This window comes from Larimichthys crocea, chromosome V (assembly GCF_000972845.2).
Source record: "Larimichthys crocea isolate SSNF chromosome V, L_crocea_2.0, whole genome shotgun sequence".
In the NCBI taxonomy this organism is placed as follows: Eukaryota; Metazoa; Chordata; class Actinopteri; family Sciaenidae; genus Larimichthys; species Larimichthys crocea.
In genome coordinates, this window is record NC_040015.1 from 3,699,673 (window position 1) to 3,722,168 (window position 22,496).

The 22,496-nt window shown below is 40.8% G+C and overlaps 1 protein-coding gene across 3 annotated transcripts in view; it reads right to left on the minus strand.

Moving 5' to 3' along the window:
* Positions 1-458: 458 nt before the first annotated feature.
* Positions 459-22,496, minus strand: part of adck1 (aarF domain containing kinase 1) — a 78,997-nt gene continuing 56,959 nt past the window's right edge. For all 3 annotated transcript variants that reach the window (XM_010748292.3, XM_027278733.1, XM_027278732.1), the window contains 4 exons: positions 21,581-21,730; positions 20,459-20,656; positions 7,264-7,457; positions 459-3,143 (listed from right to left, as the gene is read on the minus strand). In XM_010748292.3, the coding sequence (XP_010746594.2) occupies positions 2,984-3,143; positions 7,264-7,457; positions 20,459-20,656; positions 21,581-21,730 (702 nt within the window). In that variant the 3' untranslated portion in view covers positions 459-2,983. The remainder of the gene's footprint in view (positions 3,144-7,263; positions 7,458-20,458; positions 20,657-21,580; positions 21,731-22,496) is intronic.

Below are 22,496 nucleotides of genomic sequence, written 5' to 3' on the forward strand. Positions count from 1 at the left end.
TATGTCTGTAATTTTGTAAGAAAGCATTTCAGAGTCTGCTCTATTAACAACAGATATACAATAAATATTATACAAATGTAGCAATTAATGGTATGAATTGATTGAAGTAGGAGGGGGGAAAATGAGTTCAATGGAATGGAAGATCTGAGCATGACAAGAAGAGCATTAAAACATATATTCAGTCAAACCTGCTCCATGGACTGGCAGCACCTGGTTGGCCAGTGAATGCAACTCATCTCTTTATTTATCATTGTGTTTTGGATGTTTACAGCCTGTTTTTTTGAGCACAGAGACGTCATTCTTAATTTAAGCTTCATACCAGTAGATGTAATCTATGGATACACTTTCCATTCATCATACTGTCATTAATTACAAATAGGATGTTAGAAACAGCAGTGTGATTGTGCCTTTGACCCTTCTTACATGTTTGCAGAGGAAAATAAATGACACAATTTGTGACATTTTTACTTCTTTTTAATTATGACGAAACATCCAAATATTTTTATTTCTACCTGCTTATTACAACTCACAGGAAGTGGCTGGTTCTGCTGCCACTAATATGATAACAAAAGAAATAGTACCATGTGACAGAAACAAAACAGAAAAAAGAAAATAAATAAAAAATTTGACTCAGTACTGATATCATGGTAGTCTTTCAGGGCATGTCTATTGATACAGCCCATACAGCATTTATAGTTCAGCGGTATCACTGAGATATGGCCTCAGAGGTAAGGTGGATGTGTTGACCTATCAGGTACGACCATTCATTTTCAATGTCATCTATCAGAACAGTTGTGTGTTTTGTATTTGAATTGCACACAATCACAAAAAAATGTGTTTAGCTCAGCTTGGCTAGAAACTGGAAGCAGAAGAAAAATGCAACACGATGGTCAACAATCGGCTTCAACATGGAACTTCTGACAAACCACAATGCCCCTCTTCTTTTTGTCTTTTTATTCTGAAATATAATTGTACTTCAATGTGTTTCACACAGAACACCTAATTCAAAGAGAGAACATTGAATAAACAGAAGTGTCCAAGCTAAAGGGGAGTGATGAAGAGTCTTCTGTCATATCCTGCCTGCTTGGTTAAAACAGACTCTGGTGCTGCATCTGAAATAGCTCCCTGGTTCACTTGATTTCAATGCCCTGCATAATTAACACTTAATAGTTTACTCCATCTCTATAAATCATTTTACACCATTGCAGACAGGTGTGGAGTCACATAACAATAGATTAGGATTGAAGGTGAAGCGCTGCATTGTGGGATTGTGTGTGTAAATGCTATGGGCCGCACATGTTCTCTTCCTTTGTGGGGATTTGTAAAGCACTGTACTGTACAGTGCATACACTTTATGGCACAAATGAAATGGCGGGGGGCATCAGGGAGCAAAAAGAGAGTGAATTTAGACCCATCAGCACATTCTTTTGACATTACTGCTACAACACTGCTTCCGTCTAGAGGCGAGGCGCACGGCATAACTGACTGATGGAATGGACTTGAGGCAGCTTTACACAGAGAAAACAAGAACACTTCAATGTAATGCTGCATGCGGATTAGTCACTTTGCTGTGCTGTATTCATCACACCGTGATCAACCCTTCAAGTTTTCATGAGCTGCCTACTATGACTGTAAAAAGACTTTTGGCTGTCAACATCCCCACAAGCCTTATGACATAGTTTTGAAATGATGCAAACAAACACATTTACATTTAACTGAGACAAACCATGTCCTGAGGTAAGTGGTTGAGGAATGAATCCGTAGTCCATCATCATCATCATCAAGACAAGAATACAGTCAGGACTCCACTACAGATTATCTCTGCAGTAACTAAAAACGTCCTCCCATATTTCTTTATATGAGGGCAGGATCTGATCTGGGTTTCGGCAGCATTCATCACCTTTTACGTAGAGAGCTTGAGTCAGTCTTTGGTTGTGAGATGGAGGGGAAGGTGGGTTTGGCCAACTGCATGTGTTGGGTGCTCGTACCTGCCCCTTTGACTGGATGCCTGTCTTTGTGTGTGAGTTCACCTGTCTGGCTATAAATGTCTGTTTACTATCTGATCTGGTATTCGGTTGTAATTGTATGTTGGCATTGCACATAGCATTATGTTTTAGAGGACACATACAGTACCAGACAAGTGTTTTATTTTTTGATTTTTTTGTGACTTCCTACATTGTACATAAATACTGAAAACATCAAAACTATGAAGGAACACAAATGGAAATCATCAAAAGAATCATCTTTTGCTTTTGATGTCTTCAGTGTTGATCTACAATGCTGAACTCAACATTGAATGAGAAGTGTGTTTTTAAACTTGATTGGTACTGCAACTTCCTGAACCCCCAGGTTCAGGACTACTGATTCCCATAACTTCATCATAAAGAACTGATACTTGCTTATACTTGTTTTTAAACACCCTGTAGCTCATGTAGTAATAATAATAAGAAGAAGAAGAAGAAGAAGAAATAACTGAATTTAAGATGGTTGTATCTCAAACATGTCATATCATTTCATGAGTGGGAGCGGGCTGAAGAGGCATAGTTCAGGATTTGGGGAATTGTGCACATTTTTTCCTGAAAGTGGGATGAGATCAGCTGAGGAAACAGCTAGCCTATCAGTAGTCAGTACACCTAGTCAGTAAAAAAACAATCCAACAGTAGGTACTACTGTTATGGTGGGTTAGGTCAATCTCAAGTTTATGAGAACTCATCTGACAAAAACTTCAAACAGTTCATTTCAGCACTGCCAACTTCACAAACAGTAAACGTTGTGATCTTGAGGTAACCGGTCAATAAAATTATCAGCACTCATATCCGCTCCTGGCATCCAAAGGCATCAACATCTTGTGTCCTTGTATGTATCTTGTTCATGTGTGTGTTTGAGCACATATTCGAAATGTGTTAGTGGTTTATAAATCCTTCGAGGAGCCAACAGTTGCAGCCTGCCGTTCATGTTCCAGTATGTCATGTCCAGATGTGCCTCAGTGCAGAAATGACAGCAGAGCAGTGAACCAGTGTCCCAACATGCAGCCCTTCGCCCACAGGAGCAGCTCATACATTGAGAGTCTCCACAGGCTGAGAGACTCTGCCAGTGTGATCTGCAGACGCCTCCTCCTGGACTGAGCCTTACTCCTCTTGTGCCTGAAGCAGCAGAAGAAAAGAATCAGTATCAGGTACAGAGTGAAGGCATTGAGTTCAACCATCAAGATTTCTACAAATGTTCTTCAGCTACAGTACAATATTGATGCATGGTCAGCCAAGAGTTTGAACAAATGACATTTTCATCATTATGGAAAAGCTGAGAAAACTTTTGTAGTGTCACGATTTTAAAAAGAACTATAAAGCTCCATTAACAGCCCCTACAGCAATAGTCAGCAATAATATCTGGCCTGCCAGATTATTTTGATAGAGCCTGGTGAAATACATCAGCAGGCAGCAACAGTTACCCACAGAATCACTTCTTTGGCAATTTTATCTACAAGACAAAAGCATGAGAAGTTCATTGATTCCAGCAAGGCTTTATTTCAAGCTGAACTCAGAGGACTGGCTTCTCCTCCAGCGCTACCAGAAACACTGCTTTGTCATGAAATTTGGTTCAGACATTGATGTTGCCCTCAGGATGAATTGTAAAAACTTTGGTGGTCCTCTAACTTTGCTCTGATTGTTGAGACATCATTAGGTCCACACGTTTCTTCATCAGATTTCACATTTGGGTTCTCACAGAAGCTGTCATAGTTGGAGGTGGGAATTTCCCAGTTGAAATTTCAAACTTTTTACCTCTAAGCATGAGGTACTTTTTGTTTTACAGCACTTACAGCACAAATGTTTCTGACTTTTCCATTCACTAGACTAAAACAAATTCTATAGTCTACACCAAGAGCTAGTCCCCGTGGCTGGAGATTCCAAGCCAATGCGGAAGTGCCAAAAATTCAGTTCCTTTAAGATAAGCGGCCATTTAAGGTGGGCTACAGAACATTACAACCCACCTACAAGTCCCAATGTTAAAATGTCAAACTTCATAACAGAAATAAACATGTTTACAGCCTGGTACAAAAAAAGAGTTTTGGACAGTACAACATCAACACTCTATAGAGGAGGAGGTTAGATATACAAGAGAAGTGTGTGATTGCCCTGAGTTTACAAGAACTTTGACTGAGTTGTCTCTTTTAATGGACCGATATGCTGATCGGGGTTGACCTTCATCATCTAGTATGAATCAATTATGCATATGCACAAAAATTCCATGACAATGTATTAAAATAATAGAAAACAGCAGAGATAATGAAATAATGTCATGGACTGATGCGTCATGCGATTATTTCTGTGCAGTAGAGGTACACTATAACTAATACCAGGAATGAAGGCTGCGATGCATTTAGGTATTTCAGTTGAAGAGGTCTGCCACTGTACACCTAAATGGACAAAGTCATTGGTTACACCTGCACTTTTCCTGCTCTGACAAGTTAAAGCTTGAAGAGAAACTGCTGATTAGTTCCTCTTCAGTGGCTGCAGGAGTGCCAATCAGTGAACAGGCTGGAGTGTACACACATAGAGAAGCACTGCACAAACCATGATGAAACCCGTTTGATTGTTACACATGTGCCAAATATACACCTCCAGCCAATCTCATCTACAAGATAGCAGTATTCTATATTCAAGTTCTTTATTTCCTCAGCTCTATTTCATTTAAGGGTTGATTCATCAATTAAAAATTAAAAATTAAATCAAAGACTGTAGCAATTTCCTTTCTAGAGAGTTGATAATCATTGAATTGAATGATTCCCCAGAAATGTCGGCATCAGTGCTTTGGGAAAGAAAGGGCAACTTATATTTCATACACAAGAAAGAAAAAGGAAGAAGACATACAACAAGAACTTGAACATTAACTTTTCAGCTACCAACATACCCATTCCCCATAATGAGCAAACCGGAAAATGGTGCAAATAATGGGATGAAATTATTAGAAACACAAAGAAAAACAAACAAACAAAAAAGTCAAAGAATTATGAGAGCCACACACAATGTTTTAATTCCTCATTGATTCAGTATCAAACCACACATCAGAGCACATAAACAGAAATGTCTAAATAGAAAGACTAAACATGAAATTGAGTCTAAATATATGCACATGGTGGTATCAAAGTCTGACTCCAGAGAGGTAGCCAAGTTTGCAACCATGCTACGAGTACATGGGGAGCTGTTGAGAAGCTCATCAAAATTGATGGTGCTGGTTATAATCTTCATTACAGCAGCTCATTTTCTGCTATACATTTAAACGTACACTAGTTCTGCTCAAGCACTCATAAGCTCTCTTCTTATTTAGGGGCTTTCTTTCTCCCACAGTTTACACCCTATTCATTTCAGCAAGGCGATGGGGCACAAAACACACCATTAACCCCACCGCAGATTCTGCATTCTCCATGAGCATGTGCACACCAGCCATTCACACAGATAACCACCTTCATCTATTTATTTTGTATTCAGAAATATGAAGGCATGCCTTCATATTTCGGAATGTGGGCTACATGCCTGAGAGGGGCTGGTTTTGGCTGCTGACAGCACATGAACACAGTGTAACAGAGCTGCTGTGAGCACAGAATGCTGGAGTCGAGGTGTGGGAATGAGGTGGCACCGCAGGATCCCCCTGGTACCTGTATTACATTACTACAGTTGGTTAATATTTTATAAGATGTGCTTATTCAGACAAGCTCTACCACTGTCCGCAGTACATCGCCAGGCAAGGCAAGAGACCCAGTGTGTCCAGACTCCTGTCCTTCAGCCATCAGCTGAGAGCTGAAGTGACAGCCCACATCTCTCCTCTCCCAGACTATAGTGGTAAAATTCAATTTCTCTTCCAAAGCCACTTACCTGTCAGCTTAGTTTGTCTTTAGTCCTGACACGTTTCCTGTCTCACCATTCCACTTGTATACATCTCAGAAAGTGAAGGATATTATTCACGGATACTCGAGGAGTCGCATGTACTGTTTTCATGTTTTACTGATAGTCATTTTTTATTTTATTTACTGGGGCATGATGGAATGTCTCTGACTGTAGGAGAATAATCACCTGACAATGGTCCAAAGAGAATGTTGAGACAAAACTACTGTCTTTATTCCTGTCTGTGCCTGTGTTATTTGCCTATTAGAGACATTTTAAAATTCTAAACATAGAATGAAGGGTAAAGTGTCTTAACTGCTGTGACCCAATTTGCATACTTCCATACTTACACTTGATATTTTGAGTCCATAAGTGCATACACACTGTCAATTATGTCAAAATAAAGCGTCGGCCGCCGTGGCTGGGAAATGAAGCCAATGAGGACGTGCTAAAAACTGCATGTGGGTGCTGTTACCGATGTAATATGTTTGAGCACCTAGGCATCATTTGGCCTGCCTCAAAGGTTCACCGATGATCCACATCTTTTCTGATTTTTCGATTAGCCGGGAAGCGGAAGAGGCAGTACGGCCAACATGGTACTGCATATTTTCAGCTCTGAAAACCTGTGGGTGACGTCACTCGTGCTCTATCCATTCCTGTTACTGTCACTGGTCAAAATGTGTACAGTGAGTTCACGGATGGTGCACACATAACGGTCAAAAGTTGAGTGTGGAACACTGGACACTTTTTGCCCTCAATGGTCGCCTAGCTTTAGCTTTGCAGTGGAAGTAGAGGGACCAACAGCATTGTGGAAATGGTGGCAGAGGAAGCTGCTGGGTTGCGTTAAGTTGATTGTTGTTAAGAGCACTTGGGAAACGTTGGATAACTTGGAGGATGAGGTTTTGAGGCCCGGAATTGCGGTACCAGCGTGGTGCCAGAACCAGAGCCGGCAGGCTGACAATGTAACCGGGCTCAGCAGACTCTACGGATCATAGCAGAGATTAAAAGACTGAAGAGGACTGAATAGTAAAGAGAGTAAATGTAGGACTGACTTTTAGTGGTTGGTGAGAGCTTGGTGAAATAAAAGGCTGAAAGACAGACGCCGAGCTGGGCTGACTGCTGCTGGACTAGGCAGTGATATCAGCTGCTGCTGGTGACCTGGTTGATGTTTGGCTGTTAGCAAAGCTGTCGACTTGCTAGTTTTTGATCATACGTAATGTAATCAGAACAAACACACGTGAAGAGCTGTCCATATTTACCACAGTACAAAAAAATATATACTGTAGTTTTTCCTCACACCGCCTTTTCACTGTAAACTAAAAAATTTGTCTTATGAAGTTAGACCTAAAAGACACTATGACAGAAAGTGTACAATCTTTCTGACCTGGCCATGGCGCGTATGCAGCAGCGAGACATGTTGATGAAGGATGAGGAGGAGGCTCTGGTCTGTAAGGTGGTTTCAATGCCCCTCAGCAAGTCATTGGTCTTCAGGAGCAGCAGCATCTGCCGGGGCACTCGGTTCAACAGCTCGCTGATCTGGGGCAGATAGAGAGCTGCATTGGTCCGTATCTCAACATCCTGCCAAGAGAGACAAGACAGAAAAAAAAGTCTTTATTGGTCAATTTATGTACAAGTCAAATGGCCTGTGCAGCAACAGTGATATTTTCACTAGTTTTGATTCACTAAGTCCATGATCTTTATTAGTATATGAGGAGTTTACTCATCTAGCAAATTGTATGCATACATTTGACCTGAAAAGAGGTCAAATGGAAATGGATTTTAGTTTAGCTGGGAGGTGGTAGAGGCAGCAACCAGCACCACATATTTTGAGCTTCCAGAAACATCTGAGAAATAACAGTTTCTCTGCAAAGTCTTGACTGAAAATTTCAGTAAAATTATAGTTTTTGACATTCATTTATTTTCTCTAGCAGAACTGAAAAAGGTTGCATGACCGTGAAGAACCAGGTGTACACACAGACAGTCGCACGCATGAGCCAGAAATTCTAGAGACTCAGAACATTTTGGTAGTACACCAGTTGTATCTGCGGCAGCATGCTAGTTGGCTAAACTGATAGCTTGCCGTTTCACTGTATGAGAAAATGGATCATAATTAGTGTCAAACTGTGTGCCGACATTGTTTAGCTTAAGTTTGGTTTGTCCCAGAATGTGCCAAGTGGTGAGTGTGCTGAGGGTGAGTCTTCCTCTCCAGACTCCCACCACAGTTTTGGACCAGAGAGATAACTAATGATATCGGAGTGTTTATCTCTGTGAATGTGTGGCTACGGTCAGTCCAGAGAATAACGCCACAGGATTTGAGCACTTGTGCATGTTAGTCAGTCTCTAAATAAGCGCAGGTGGAGGAATAACAGATCAACAGGTCAGAGTTGATGGAGCATTACTGACAGTTCAGTCTTCAGACGGTGTAAGATTGAGGCTTTATTTATTGGCAGAATATGACAGAAATTGAATACTCTGTTTTAATTAGTGCATAATCACCTGAAAATAAGAATGACCTTAGATCGAACCCTTTATGTCTAGAGAGGAACCGGGTCCTCTTCCACGGAGTCCACCATGTTTCTACAGTAGCCCAGAATGGACAAACCAAACACTATCTCTCACCGTCTCTATATAAGGACTTAATTACGTTTTGCTGGCAACCTAGTTTCTCCTACACATTTGGAGGGGAGGGTGAGATGAGGACTAAAGGAGCTTTAAAAGTTGTTTTGGACAAATACTTTCTGAAGAATATTTTTGTTTTTGTGTCTTTTAATTACAGACAATGAGAGAATTATACATAGAGTATACATAGACAGACAGAAGAAATGATAAGGTTGAGCACAAACAGGATGGAAAGGAGAGGTGAAGGGAGGGAGTGGGGAGAGAAAAAAACTCAAATAAAGACATGGAAGGGAAGGATGAGGGGACGAAAGAGATTGTCCTCAGCACAACTGACAACATACAGTAAATGACAGAGCACAGAAGAAGGAGAGAGACATTTGCTCTCTTTGATAGTGAAGACGACTGTTTGAGCGTCAGTGTCCTGCTCTTCTCTACTTCAAAGGCGCCTCTCTGCTGCACATCATCGGGCCTAAATTACACTATTAGTCATGGAACAAAGTGGACTGCAAGCTTACAAACACTTGTTTAGCATTCTTTAGAGCCAAAGTAAAATCAGGAGCTGCACAGTGTCTACAGGATGTTACAGCAGTGGACCGGATAATCGTGACTTACAAGCTGATCAGAAACACAAGTGAAGAAACACCCTTTAATATCATCCAAAGCCCTGAATGTAAACACAGTGTGCTAGTTTCCAGCTCACATTAATATTACATTTAAATTTACATAGATCAGCTATAGCATTAAGACCACCTGTCTAATATTGTTTAGGTCCCCCCCTTTTGCCTCCAAAACAGCCCTGACCCATCAAGGTACGGACTCTTCTACACCTCTGAAGGAGTGCTGTCACATCTGGCACCAAGACTCTAGCGTCAGATCCCTTAAGTTCTGTAAGCTGCGAGGTGGGACCTCTATGGATCGGACTTGTTTGCCCAACACATCCTGCTTGACTGGACTGAGATCTGGGGAATTTAGAGGCCAGGTCAACCTTGAACTCATTCCCGAACCATATTTGCAATAGGCAGAGCGCATTATCCAGGTGTACCTGGTCTGCAACAATGCTTAGGTAGATGTTACATGTCAAAGTAGTATCCACATGAATGGCAGCCTAACAGAACTTTGCTCTTTTCTGTCAGAACCAGCATTAACTGTTTCAGCAATATGAGCTACAGCAGTTGTTGTCTTCTGTCAGATTGGACCACACAGGCCAGCCTTCTCTCCCCACATCATCAATGAGCTTTGGCCGCCCATGAGCCCGTCACTGGTACACCTTTTTCCTTGGACCACTTTTGATAGGTACTGATCACTGCAGACTGCAACAGCCCAGAACTGGAGTTTTGGAGATGCTCTGACTCAGCTGTCTAGCCATCACCTTGGTCCATGTTAAAGTGTCTCAGATTGTTTTTCCTGCTTCAAACATTAACTTTGAGAACAAAATGTTGACTTCCTGCCTTATATATCCCGCCACTGACAGGTGCCATGACAACAAGTTAATCAATGTTATTCACTTCACCTGTCAGTGGTCAGTCATGACATACATTTGCCCCTAAAGACGTCATTTTATTTAGAAAATCCAATGATTTTATTTTGTGATGCAGTAAACTGTGTGGAAACAGGAGGTGTACAAAGACAGCACTGTATATGAATTATGAATCCTGTGTGTGTGCGTGTGGATGTGTGCGTGTGTGTGTTTAGGACAGCGTCTGTTGTCAGAGCTGTCAGTGCAGATAAACAGGCAGCTGACAGGCACAGAGAGAGACAGACAGTTAGTCAACATTCTGACACGGATAAACTCTGTCTCTGCTCTGCGTCCGTCTGTCTCTGTCTCATGTCCACAGGAAGTGATGTGAACAACAACACTGATGCAGCAAACAAAGAGATTCTCACACACACACACACACACACACACACACTCTATTGAGGCCCAAAGGGGCCGTGTTGTGGTTTGATTAAAAAAAAAAAAGGACAAAGGATGTGTTTCTCATGAGGACATACTGTAAGATACACACTTATAACATCACTTATTAACATGGAAGTATGAATGAGTCAGCTGATATGGATTCTAGAAGTCAATACCAACTGTTTTTAAGCTTCATTCATCTATGACTCTGTCTCTGAGGCAGCCATAGGTTTCATCTGATTTCATTAATAAATGGTTTCAGATGAATCATATAACAGACATTTGTACCAATATTCCTGTTACACAGTCTGTAAGGCTGATTTTTTTTGTTTTTTGAAGTGGAATTAAATAAGGTACTTATTCATAGTAAGCATATTAAACCATAGCAACTAACATTAGTTCTGATATGAACTATCATGTTAAAAAATATCACAGTCACACAATCTAACAAACAAAACAAAAAGTTCTACCAGGTAACATTCCTGTTTTTGTCAAAGAAGTATGGTTTAAATATCTACACCATATTCAGTCTGCAGTGCATTCACTAATTAAAGAAAATTGGAGTGTATTATTATGTTTCCGTGTCACATGATTATTGGACAGTATTTGAGGTACAAAAGGTGTGGAAAAGGGGTTTTGGTGGTGTATTTTTTATGTAGCAAAAATACATGTTGTTGCTGTCCCTGTCCACAGCAGTGCGTTGCTTAGCTTGTCATTAATGCGCCCTAATGCTTTTGTTGTGTGTTGGGCCATTTAAAACAACGGGCATACCTCAAACCACGTGCAACACAAGCTTTCAGTGCATTTAGTACATTTGTAGTGTACCAGCAAACTTCGACTGTGTGACGGTGAGCTGACGTACAGTATCATTACTGTTGTGGAATCAGCACTTCACAGACACAGCTGCAGTACAAGTTGAAGAGCACAAATGAAACTTTAGCTACTAGCTAAATGTGAGGAGAATATGGTTTAAGGCCTTCAACCAGATAATGATTAAGACTAGCATGCTGTGTCAGAGTGGGACTTGTTGCGTCTGTGTAAATAATAATCGAAAGAGTACGGCCTAGACCTGCTAGAAAGTGTCCTGAGATAACCTAGTTATAGTTTGAAACTATGTAAATAGCACCTCTCATAGTCCACTTCATTTTGCTTTCTTTGTAAAAAAAAAAGAATCTGGTTAGTTACTGGTTAGAGGTCGTTGGCCAATCGAACGCATATTTCAGAGAAACAGATTCCTCATGCGAACTAAAGGCAACCACGGTACTAAGTATATATAAAAGATTTTAAAGGCAGAGTCAATGGCACACTAAACTACTCAGTACAGATGTGAACCTGCTTCCTGTAGTGACAGTGACCATTGAACAAAATACTAATGCAGAACAACATCGAGGTTGGGTTGTAGCATAAATTCTTCAAACTTAATTTTCCCTGAATCACTACAACCTCTTCCTAGCTTCCCACTTCAATTACTTTCCACCTCTTCATTTCTTATTTATTTACTGAAAAAATCTAATCCAAGAGTCACCAGAGTAAAGACATAAACCCACAAAATAATACTCCATCACAAACCCCCCGAGAACGCCCCAGTCCAAATAACAGGGGGCTGGGTGTTCTGAAGTGCTCTGCTGAGTCCTGCTTGGGGAATAACAATTAGTAGCAATTATAGGAGGTTGGTTAGCAGGCCTCACAGCTGTCAGCAGGACACAGAGAAGGCGACAGTGCTCTCATTTGCATCTGAAAGCTTCAATAAGGACATATTGTATTGTGAGTGGTGCGATAATAAGCGGTGCAAAAGGCAAAGGGAATGTAGTCGGGGGGAGGTGGAATCTGTGCCGGTGATTTTTCTTTTTTGCCCAGTGTATTTGAGAGTAGGCAGGATGATTTCAGACAGCAGACATTAGAAAATGGCGGGCAGCGACAGAGGGAGAGAGGAAGAATGTCAGAATCTACTGTAAGATCTGCTATTACCAACGCCGTTTTTACTCTGCACAGTAGGAAAATGCAGATGTACAGTAAATGAGTTATACTGAACAAATGAAAATTTTTACCATTAAGTAGTCAATTTTGAGGATTTGCGTCAATCAGAAATGCTGTGAGATGATGTCAGCAAGTGATTTACACAGTGATTGGCCAGGTGGGTGGAGGTGTGACAGTAGGCAGGGTTGAACTCATCACAAACTCATCAGACGATACTTGTGTTACATTTTGTGTGTACATCTGTGTGTGTCAAACCAAACAGGTTTTTAAGGAGACTTTCTGAAAATGTGCGCCATTCTCCACATTTGCAGAGTTTATTGAATTGAGACTACAAGGACACACAGAAGTCACAGGATGCAGCCATGAGGCTTTTGGGGCAGGAATATGAACGGCCTTCAGACATGGTCAAACACATTCTGTACGAAATCATTTATCAAAGAGTAGAAACACTCAAGTGTTCCATAAACACTAAAGACTAAAATTCTGACCATTTACCATCCCAGTAGTTGCCAATCTGGATATTTTTTGTCATGACACATGCAATGTCATGATAATTACATATATCACAATAAAATAAATTACCGGAAATTCAAGAGCTTAAACAACAGGATACCCCGCTGCTCATTAAGCTCCACTGAGAATCCAAAATGAACTAACTACGTAGCATATTTACACTTTTAAAAGCACATAAACCAGGAAAATTACTAAATTTGATCAAGTCAACAAAGTCTGGTGCTTCTAAATGCTTCTGAAACACTCCTGATGCATTTTGAAGTCGTGTGCAGAATGGACCATGATAGCATCCCGTTGTGATGTGACAGAGACATGCCCAGTGGGGTTTCAGCGTTACTCACTCTATTGAGCTCAACCTGTAGTATAGAAAGACAGTAAGACAGCTTGCAGACTGGTATTACCAGCATTATCACGTCATGACAAGAATATTATTTACACTTTTGCTTTTGGAAACTGATCATTACTCTAACTCTGACATGACATGAATGCAGCATTAACTCCAACAGTACTGTACAGTCTGCTCATCACTGTGCTACACTGAGTCTGACAGTAATTAATCTCAGTCATTTCGTGTTGATGGCAGTTTAACAGTGACTAGAATTTGTGAATGAGAAGAGTATTTGTTCTGAAAAGAGATCAGCAGAGCGCTGATGACACTAAACTGATTAGTGCTGAGGAAATGTACATTTATCAATTCAACAGGTAAACATGGAGGAACTGTTGAGTTTGGATTCACAACAAATGAGCACATCGGGGCGAAAAAAAAAACATGACAAAATATACTTGACTTGTTGAACCACCAACTGGTTCTATTTTTGACTATAATTACTTTGTTTTCAATGTTTCCAAGAGAAACATTCATTCAAAAAGATAAATATTCCTGCATGTGAAAGAAAGGCAGCAAAAAGCCACAGCCCCTAAAAGCACTCAAAATTTTCTTCGTGCATATGATTGCATTAACACTAATGGAATGCATCATCAGTTGTTAAAAGCAGGACTTAAAAAATGATGCATGCATAAGAGAGTGGATGGAGAGGGGAGGAAAGAAAGAGGAGACAGAGAACAACACAGGGTAGGAGAGAGGAGACGTCAGCACAGATAACAAAGACAAAGCAAAGCTGATGAGTAACCGTTGCTGCAGAAATGTCTCAAAATGTCTTCTTAACTCCGGAGTGCTACACAATCGACAAGTGTGTTCAAGTAGAGGACACTAGAGTGGAGTCTGGCTACTGTGTGTGTGTGTGTGTGTGTGTGTGTGTGTGTGTGTGTGTGTGTGTGTGTGTGTGTGTGTGCGTGTTAGAAACGGAATAGAAATGGCAAAGACAGATGTCCTACATTGAAGGGAGTGCTTTCATCTCAAGTGGAAGAGCACATCTTAGACACACACACACACACACTAATTATGGTCAAAAATGTGTAAAAATACACACACAAGTTCAGTCTGTTCCCCTAAATATCAATGACCAAATGAACACAAACCTAACCGTCAATCTAAATCCTTAAAACAAACCCGCTCCTTTACAAAGACATGATCTAACTTCTTTCCACCTGATGCCATCCTCTAAAGCAATTAGTCCACAGACTTACTCAGTGATGTGTTCCATGAAGAAGTCTGTCTCCCTCAATGTGACGTCATTTGGAAAACTTTTGAGTGGTATAGCACAGCTTAAATGGCTGTGGTTGTTCAGCTAATCTCGGAGTTGGATTGGTCTTAAGAGCTTTCTCACATCCACTGTTTTAAGGTCTCATCTCAGAATTGACCACAATTTAATGGCCTTGTCTTGGTCTCAGACAAAGACACTTTATTTCAATATATCACTAAACTGGCTGTTGGATTTATTCCTAAACATCACTGCTGTGACATCTCTACACCTGTTCACATGCACTCCAGGAGAGTGAACGAGGGAGACATTAGAAGAAGCTGTTTGTGAGAAGATTTCAGACACACCTGTCATAAAATTTGTCTTCCTAAACCCCAAAGAGTCTATCTGCCAAACGGTGTCCAAAAGAAAAAGACATTTGGCAAATATTAGCTACATATTAGCTACCTAAGTAGGGAATATACTGTCTGCTCCTGGTCTTGACTTGTTCCTGCAGTGCTTTGGTCTTTAGTCTTGGTCTTGTCTCGATGGTCACAGTCATGACTTAGTCTCAGTTTATGTGGTCATGACTGCAATAGTGGCTCATCTTGGTGGGTATATTTTAACCTTCTGGCATCTCTAACTTCATAAGTCCTCAATTTATTGGCTTGGTTTAGATTTACAAGTGCCATCCAGTCCATTTATTTGTTGTCCGCAGATCATCTTGGTCCAGGTCTGCGATAGCAGAAAACTAAGTAAGATAGCACAGATGGAGTTCATGGCATTACAAGCCTTGCTCTACTTCAAAAACTCACCAACAAAAATAGAACTTCATGGGGTGTCGATTAGCTTAGTTGGTAGAGCACCAGCCCCATATACGAAGGCTCAGCAGCGGCCCAGGTTTCGATTCCAACCTGTGGACCTTTGCTGCATGTCATTCCCCATCTCTACCTCTCCACATTCCTGTCACTCTCCAGCTGTCTCTGTCAAAACAAAGCTTGAAAATGGCCAAGAAATGGTTTGTCCATGAGATTCAGAGCGACGCTAAGCTGTTTTTGTTAATCTGGTGTCATCAGCAGGAGGACATCCTTCATAAGAGCCCTCCAAAGCTGTTACAAAGCACAATTATTCTGATGAACCTTCATGGTCAGTTGTTTGAAAAGTGCCGTGTGTAGAATCATGCAACTTCACCACTAGATGCCATTAATAGCTAGTGGTGAGGCTGCATGAAGGAGAAGCTAAGGTGGACATAAAACCCACAAAAAATACAAAAGGTCCTCTCTGGAGCCAGTGTTTGATTCATCTGCTGATTTGTCTGGACTCCATGGAAAAGGATCCACAAACTTTACAGATATAAAAGGCTCATTCTATGGTAATAAAACATGACAATTCTTATTTTCATATAAATCAATATAGTATAATATACTGCAGTTGCTGCAGTGATTAGTCTGGAGACAGGTACTCTTTGATATAATGTAGTGTCTTTATCCTTTGTCCTTTATCTTGTCTGTGAGTCACAAACTTTTCCTGCTGATTTGCAATTTGAAGTCGTAATTTTAGTCATAACAATTTATCAACAATCAAACAAAACGTGTGAATAATAAGCAAAACCAGTCACAACAGTAATCACAGCAAAATTCATTGAGATCATCAATGGACTGACTAGTCGTAAAAACGTCCTCTGTATATTGCCAACACCAAAAGAATATAGAAGGCACTTCTATACACTTTCATGCTTAATGAGCAGTCCCATTAATCAACTAAGACACACTTTGGGTCCTCATTAATCATTCATCCTCGCTATTGATACCTGGTGGGGTGATGAAGAGTGCTTAGTCCTCACAATACTGCTATGAAAAGTTGCAAATTCAATTTCATGAACATAATGGCAGTGTCATGCTTCAGAGAACACGGATTGTCATCTTGACTTTTCACTTTGGTTTCAGACATGAAGATGAAAAAAAAAACATTGGTCACACAGAACTAACAAATGTCATTGGCAGGTAGTCATAAAATGGTGAGAACATTCCTGCTCCCCAAAAGATGACTCCACGACCTCAGGACAAACTTCACATTTAATGTATAATAATACTCAGAAATATACGGCAAATCAGTGATTGCGGTGAATGAATCACCACAGTGTGTGGTGGTGGAGAGGTTAGGGAGTTTTGTTTATTTGCGCTGAACATAACCAAAATAACAGGCCTTTCTTGATACCAGTGCTCCCTCACTCTCATTCACTGTCTGTGAATATCGCTCCACCAATGCTCACTCTCTCTGCATTTAACCAAAGAAAACTTCTTTGGCTCTTTATTTTGTAGCGCAGACTGTGAGTCAGACACAGACAGAAAAGCTGGCTACGTGAAATAAACCAAGCCAGAACACAACAGGTAGAGTTTAGTCCATGATTCCACCTGGACAGCCTCAGCTTCAGTCACATTTCAGGCTGACTGTTGCGGATTTGATAATCTGATCTACAGATTGGACACCACAGTGTGACATCAAGTTGCGTTTTTCCAAAAGTTGAATCTGGCTCAACATCTCCGCCGCACATCGCTGTTTTTTTTTTCCCGGCAAACCGCTGCAGACAAAACACACACCCTGACTCAAATGGATGGAAAAAAACTTTTGCTTTCTGAATCAGGCTGAAGAATCTCTACATCATTCTGTTCTTTGTTCCGCAGGGGGACGCTAAACTTGGAAGTCATGTACATATTTAGAATTTACATCTTAGGTTACAAAGTGTGATACTATATGGGTTACTGTTGAATTCTGAGCCAGTTTCAGACACATTCAATCTGAGAGAATCTCCAAAAATATTTCATTTTCAGAAATACCAAATAAGACACAGGCAGTTATTAGTGTATTGCTCCCTGTTAAACTCTGTCCTGTGTTGCCCATCATGTGTGAGGGGGTGGCACACTGTAGCAGACTGTTGTGTAGTACTTTTGCCAGCTTCAAAATGTTGCATAAGAGAGGTATAAATAAACTCCCTCGAGCACAGATGGCTTTGTGGAACCCCTGTGGGTAATGGGACACTTACAAACACACATAAACCAGTTTTATGCTGGTGGATTCTAAAAACAATCTTATCTTGAAGAAAAAACCTAATAACCCCAATTACAGTAAATTTAATGAGTGTTGGGAATATTTGCTAAAATAACTTAAGCACAAAAAAGTACATGGCCAAAAATATGTGGACGTTCCAAACCCTCACCGCTACATGCTGCTACGACAGCTTCCACTCTCCAGGTTTCAGTCTTTGCCCCAGATGTTTAATCACAAAAGCATTAGTGAGGTCCAACACTGATGTGATCAGCTCTGTCTCCCAGTCAGTGGACATCTGTTAAGTTCTTCCACACCAAACTGGGAAAACATTTCTTTACGGACATAGCTGTGTGCACAGGGACACTGTAATGTTCAGTGGGTGCATTTGCCAGCTGATTGCTTCCGCTTATTTGGACCCACAGAGCATGCTCAGGAGAGTCCTTATCCAGCTGAGCCACGTGAGGGAGTGCATGTTTGAGACTTACACTGGCTGTGTTGGCCAACTTCCTGTTGGCTCCTTGCACACATAAATGGGATAAAATAATTAAATCATATGGCTCTTAGACCTAGACTTTCCAAATGAGTGGATTATATTTGCATAAGAAAGAGGAATTTTGTGGTCTGTGTGCATCACATGGAAGTTACAGAGTGCAGCCTGTACACCAAAATCACTTCACAGTTGTGAAAAAACATAACCAAACCAAAAGGACACTAAAGGGCGTGGACCAAAGTGTGTTTTTAATTGCCTCACCTCACCACACAGTACCTGTAAACCTCATGTGATTTAAGAATTCACTATCCACACCACTATATGTGTTTAATACAGTATGAGAGAAAAAAAATAAAGCCAAAACTGTTTCGGTTCTATATTTCCAGGTGTAAAAAATAAAGCCAAAACTGTTTCGGTTCTATATTTCCAGGTGTAACTGGATGACAACGCACAAAATTTAGTGAGTTGTATATAAATTCACACTCAGTACAGTTGTCATGAATGGGGAAACTGTTTTTTGTACCAGGCTGTAAACATGTTTATTTCTGCTGTGAAGTTTTTACATGGGGACTTATGGAGACTGACTCACTTCTGGAGCCAGCCTCAAGTGGACGTTTGAGGAACTGCAGCTTCTGGCACTTTACAGCCACGGGAGGTACTGCTCAGTCTACACCAAATGTGAATGTTAGTGTGTTGGTAATTTGTCAGCAACAAGTGCCAACCTGCTGATTTTTTTTAACTTACCTGTTCAAATTATATTAAGTTTATATTAAGGCTTAAAGTTATGCAGAATTACAGCGTGGATGCTTTGATTGACAGGTGGGTGTCGTTACAGATGGCTCATTTGAGCACCCAGGTGTCATTCAGCCCGCCTCAGGTCCGCTAAAGATCTTTATACCAGACATGTCAAACTCAGCGCCCTGCTGGTGGTAAATCACACTCCCACTGCTCATACTACAAGTCCCACAATGCACTGCAACAGCCACCACGCAGGTCAAGATGCTGTCATTGGTCAAGTCACCTGTGCACCCCTTCCCCTGCTGCTTTGGTTGTCTATTTACACACTGATCAGCGGATGAATGCACTGCGACGTTAAAGTCCTCCAGAAAATGTCGACTTGACTTTGAGAACAGGGACTTTGAAAGCAGGTGGGAGGTTACTGACAAGATACAGGCTTACAGATACAGGAGGTAATGTGTCCGTAACGATGTGCTAATACCCTAGTTACCCTAGTCTCAACCCCTTCACACCTACACTTTTATTAATTATTTTTTAGGTTTATGAAAAAGTAACTTAATATTTGTTGAAATGTCTGAAATGTTTAGAGCAATCATAAGAATATACAGTTTAGTTCAAATTCTGAAGTTAGAACACATCTATGATCAAAATGATGATGTCGCTGTCACAAAAAATGCCCATTTCAGTTTCCTATGAAGCAAAAGTGTGAGATTTGACATCATCTTTATATCTGCCATTACTGAATTAGTGTGAGGGACATCTGATTAGAAAAATGTTGGTTTAATTACAAATACATTTTAGAATCATATTCAGATACTTACATTAGTGACCATAACGGGACTGAAAATTAATAGTGCCCATACCATAAAATAATGACCAATAAAATAGAGATCTGATGCCTGAGATGGGAATTTATGTTTTTCTGGAAGTTGGTCCAAATCATATCGCTTTTGTGGAATGACCCATGTATGGTTGAATTTTTATGTACTAACGTGTGTAATTTTTGTGTTTTATTTTTGTTTGTTTGTTTGTTTGAAAATATAAAATCAATAAATGTAATAATTAATAAAAGCTAAGTACAGCCACAGCTGCTGATCACATTAAGCTGCCAACATGTTCAAACACAAATATTTGTTTTTCCCATAGTGCTTTGCTGTCATGCCATGCAGATTTTAGTTTTCCTCGCAGACGTTGGTCAACCTCCCGCAGACAGCCCGTCCCCTGTGCTTCAGTTGTCATCTCCTGCGTGTCTGATCGAACTGAAGCGCTTCAGTTTGAATCCGTACAGCTGTCACTTTGCTTTGCGAGCGGAACTGCAGTGCAAAGTGTATTTTTACTCTTCAAGTCTGTTTGCATGCAACATGTGCACATACTGTAACTACATCCGCTGTGTTGAAAGCTGTGCTGCTGCTGACGTGTTCCATCATGAGAGTACACCTCGAATACCTCGATCGTTTGTTCTTTGATCCATTCAGATATTATTTTATCATTCCAGACTCTACATTTCTGGGCTCTTGACATTTGTCTAATGCTGCATGCTTGACTCCACCCCCACAGACTGTATGTAGCTGCTAGCTGTAGTTACCTTAGCAGGTATCATTTGACTGGAGGAGTTTTATACTGCTTGGTTATATTTAAAAGGTAACTATTAATTAAGTTAATCATTCTCACATTTGAATAACGATGCAAATGTGTGTGTGTGTGTCAGAGGTTATACCTCAGATTGTGTGACAGGCACAGAACTGATACCGGCGTTGACGGCGGTCCAGGAGCGAGCGGTGAGCACGCAGGCAAACAGCGGGTACAGAGCTCCAGCTCCCAGTCTGCGGCTGTAACGCTCCACCCCGGACATGTCGCCTTTAATGAGAGCCTGCCACAGCCGACAGTAGTCCAGCCTGAAGTCTGGCTGCAGGGTCTACAGGGGAGAATGGATGGTTAAGTGTCTTTTGAGTGTTATACATATTCATATACCTGCTGTACAAATTAAGTGCAAGCACAAGCATGTTTCCAAAAAGTCTTTTCATGTATTATTTCTTCACCGGGCATGTATCACTATTTAACAGTGTGCCATTTCTCTTTTGACATTTCAGACTTCAGACACGCTCAGTCCCTCGGCTAAGGGCTGCTCTGCATTCCCAGACTAAATGCAGCTCTTAATACACACACACACATGACCAAGTGGTAATGACGGTGAGGTTAATGTGTGTGTATGTGTGTATATGAGGAGTCTGTTAATATTCTACTCCAATATGATTCATTAGGAATAAATTGGTGCCATTATGGTCTGAGGGAAGTTTGTGTGTGTGTGTGTGTGTGTGTGTGTGTGTTTGTGTGTGTGAAAGATGAAGGAGTTATCACTAAATTCTCTTCATAATTACAGGAACAAGCCGTAAACAAAGTCATGTCAGACATGTGGATGTCTGCGTCAGCCTGCCAGTGTTTGTGGGAGTGAGTGTGTTAACAATCAGACAGTGCGTATGTGTGTGTGTGTGTGTGTGTGTGTGTGTGTGTGTGTGTGTGTGTGTGTGTGTGTGTGTGAAAAACATGAAAGTGCACATATGATTTAGGCTGCGATGCATTAATTCAAACCAAGCACACTGCACTCTGCATCAAATGAGTTGTTTATCAAAAAGCTTTTATCCTGCTGTAGCTGTAATAAAAGTGTGTCTGCCTGTGAGAGTGTGTGTGTGGCTTCCATGGTTTTTTTCATGTGCATCTTGACTGTGTGTTTGCAGCTCTACCTATTTACTCAAGGCCTCAGCCTCCGCATGAAAAATGGACTGCAATATTAGAACAAATGGTATTTTCTGTGTGTGCGGGCAGCCTGGAGATGTCCCACCTGATAAAGGCCGTGATCGAGCAGGACAATCTCGGTCTTGTTGCTCTGGGGACACTTTCGGACCAACACGTTGCCCGGGTGCGGGTCGCAGTGAACAAAGCCGTGGATGAAGATCATTTCACTGTACATCTTACCCAGGTTCTCTGAGATCTGTGTAGTACACAACAGGGTACATGTAAATACAAAAAAAAGAACATTTAGAAGGCGCTTACAAATATAAATATCACCACACATTTAGAATGGTTCTTTTAATTGCTTTCCTTTAGAAAGGGTGACAATATTGCTTTATTAAGGATGAGTGCTGAATGCAGAGAGTCCTAAATATGGCCAACACTAACAAAATGTCCTAGTCCAAAGCTAACGTTTACACGTACACTTAAAAACCCTCAGAATTTGGGGCTTTTTTTTTAAGCTTGGTGCAGATCCCTGACCAGTGTGTTGGACGTGTGCCGAATGTGCTTGTGGTTTGTGGGATGTGGGATGAGAAAGAATAAATAATCCTATATCAGTGGCCACATTAGAGATTGTAACACTAAATGCTAAGTTCAGCTGGGTAACAATGTACCCGATGTTGCATTTAAATTTAAATACATGAATAAATGAATACAAATTCTTACACATTGCACTTTAAATTAACTCTGGGAAAAACACTATTTACACCAAATTCTAGTAACAGGTTGTCTATATCTGTTTGTACTACGAGAGAAAAGTGTAACCGGAGTCACATTCCTTGTATGTGTACACACACCTGGAGAATAAAGTGATTCTGATTATAAATGGTTCTTTGAAGAGCCGGTAAATAAAAGGTTCTTTTGAGAACTGAAAGAGGTTCCCCTATGGCATCACTATGAAGAACCGCTTTAGGTTCAAACTCTATTTTCAGTGTTCACTGGTGAATATTTACATCCTTAAGAAT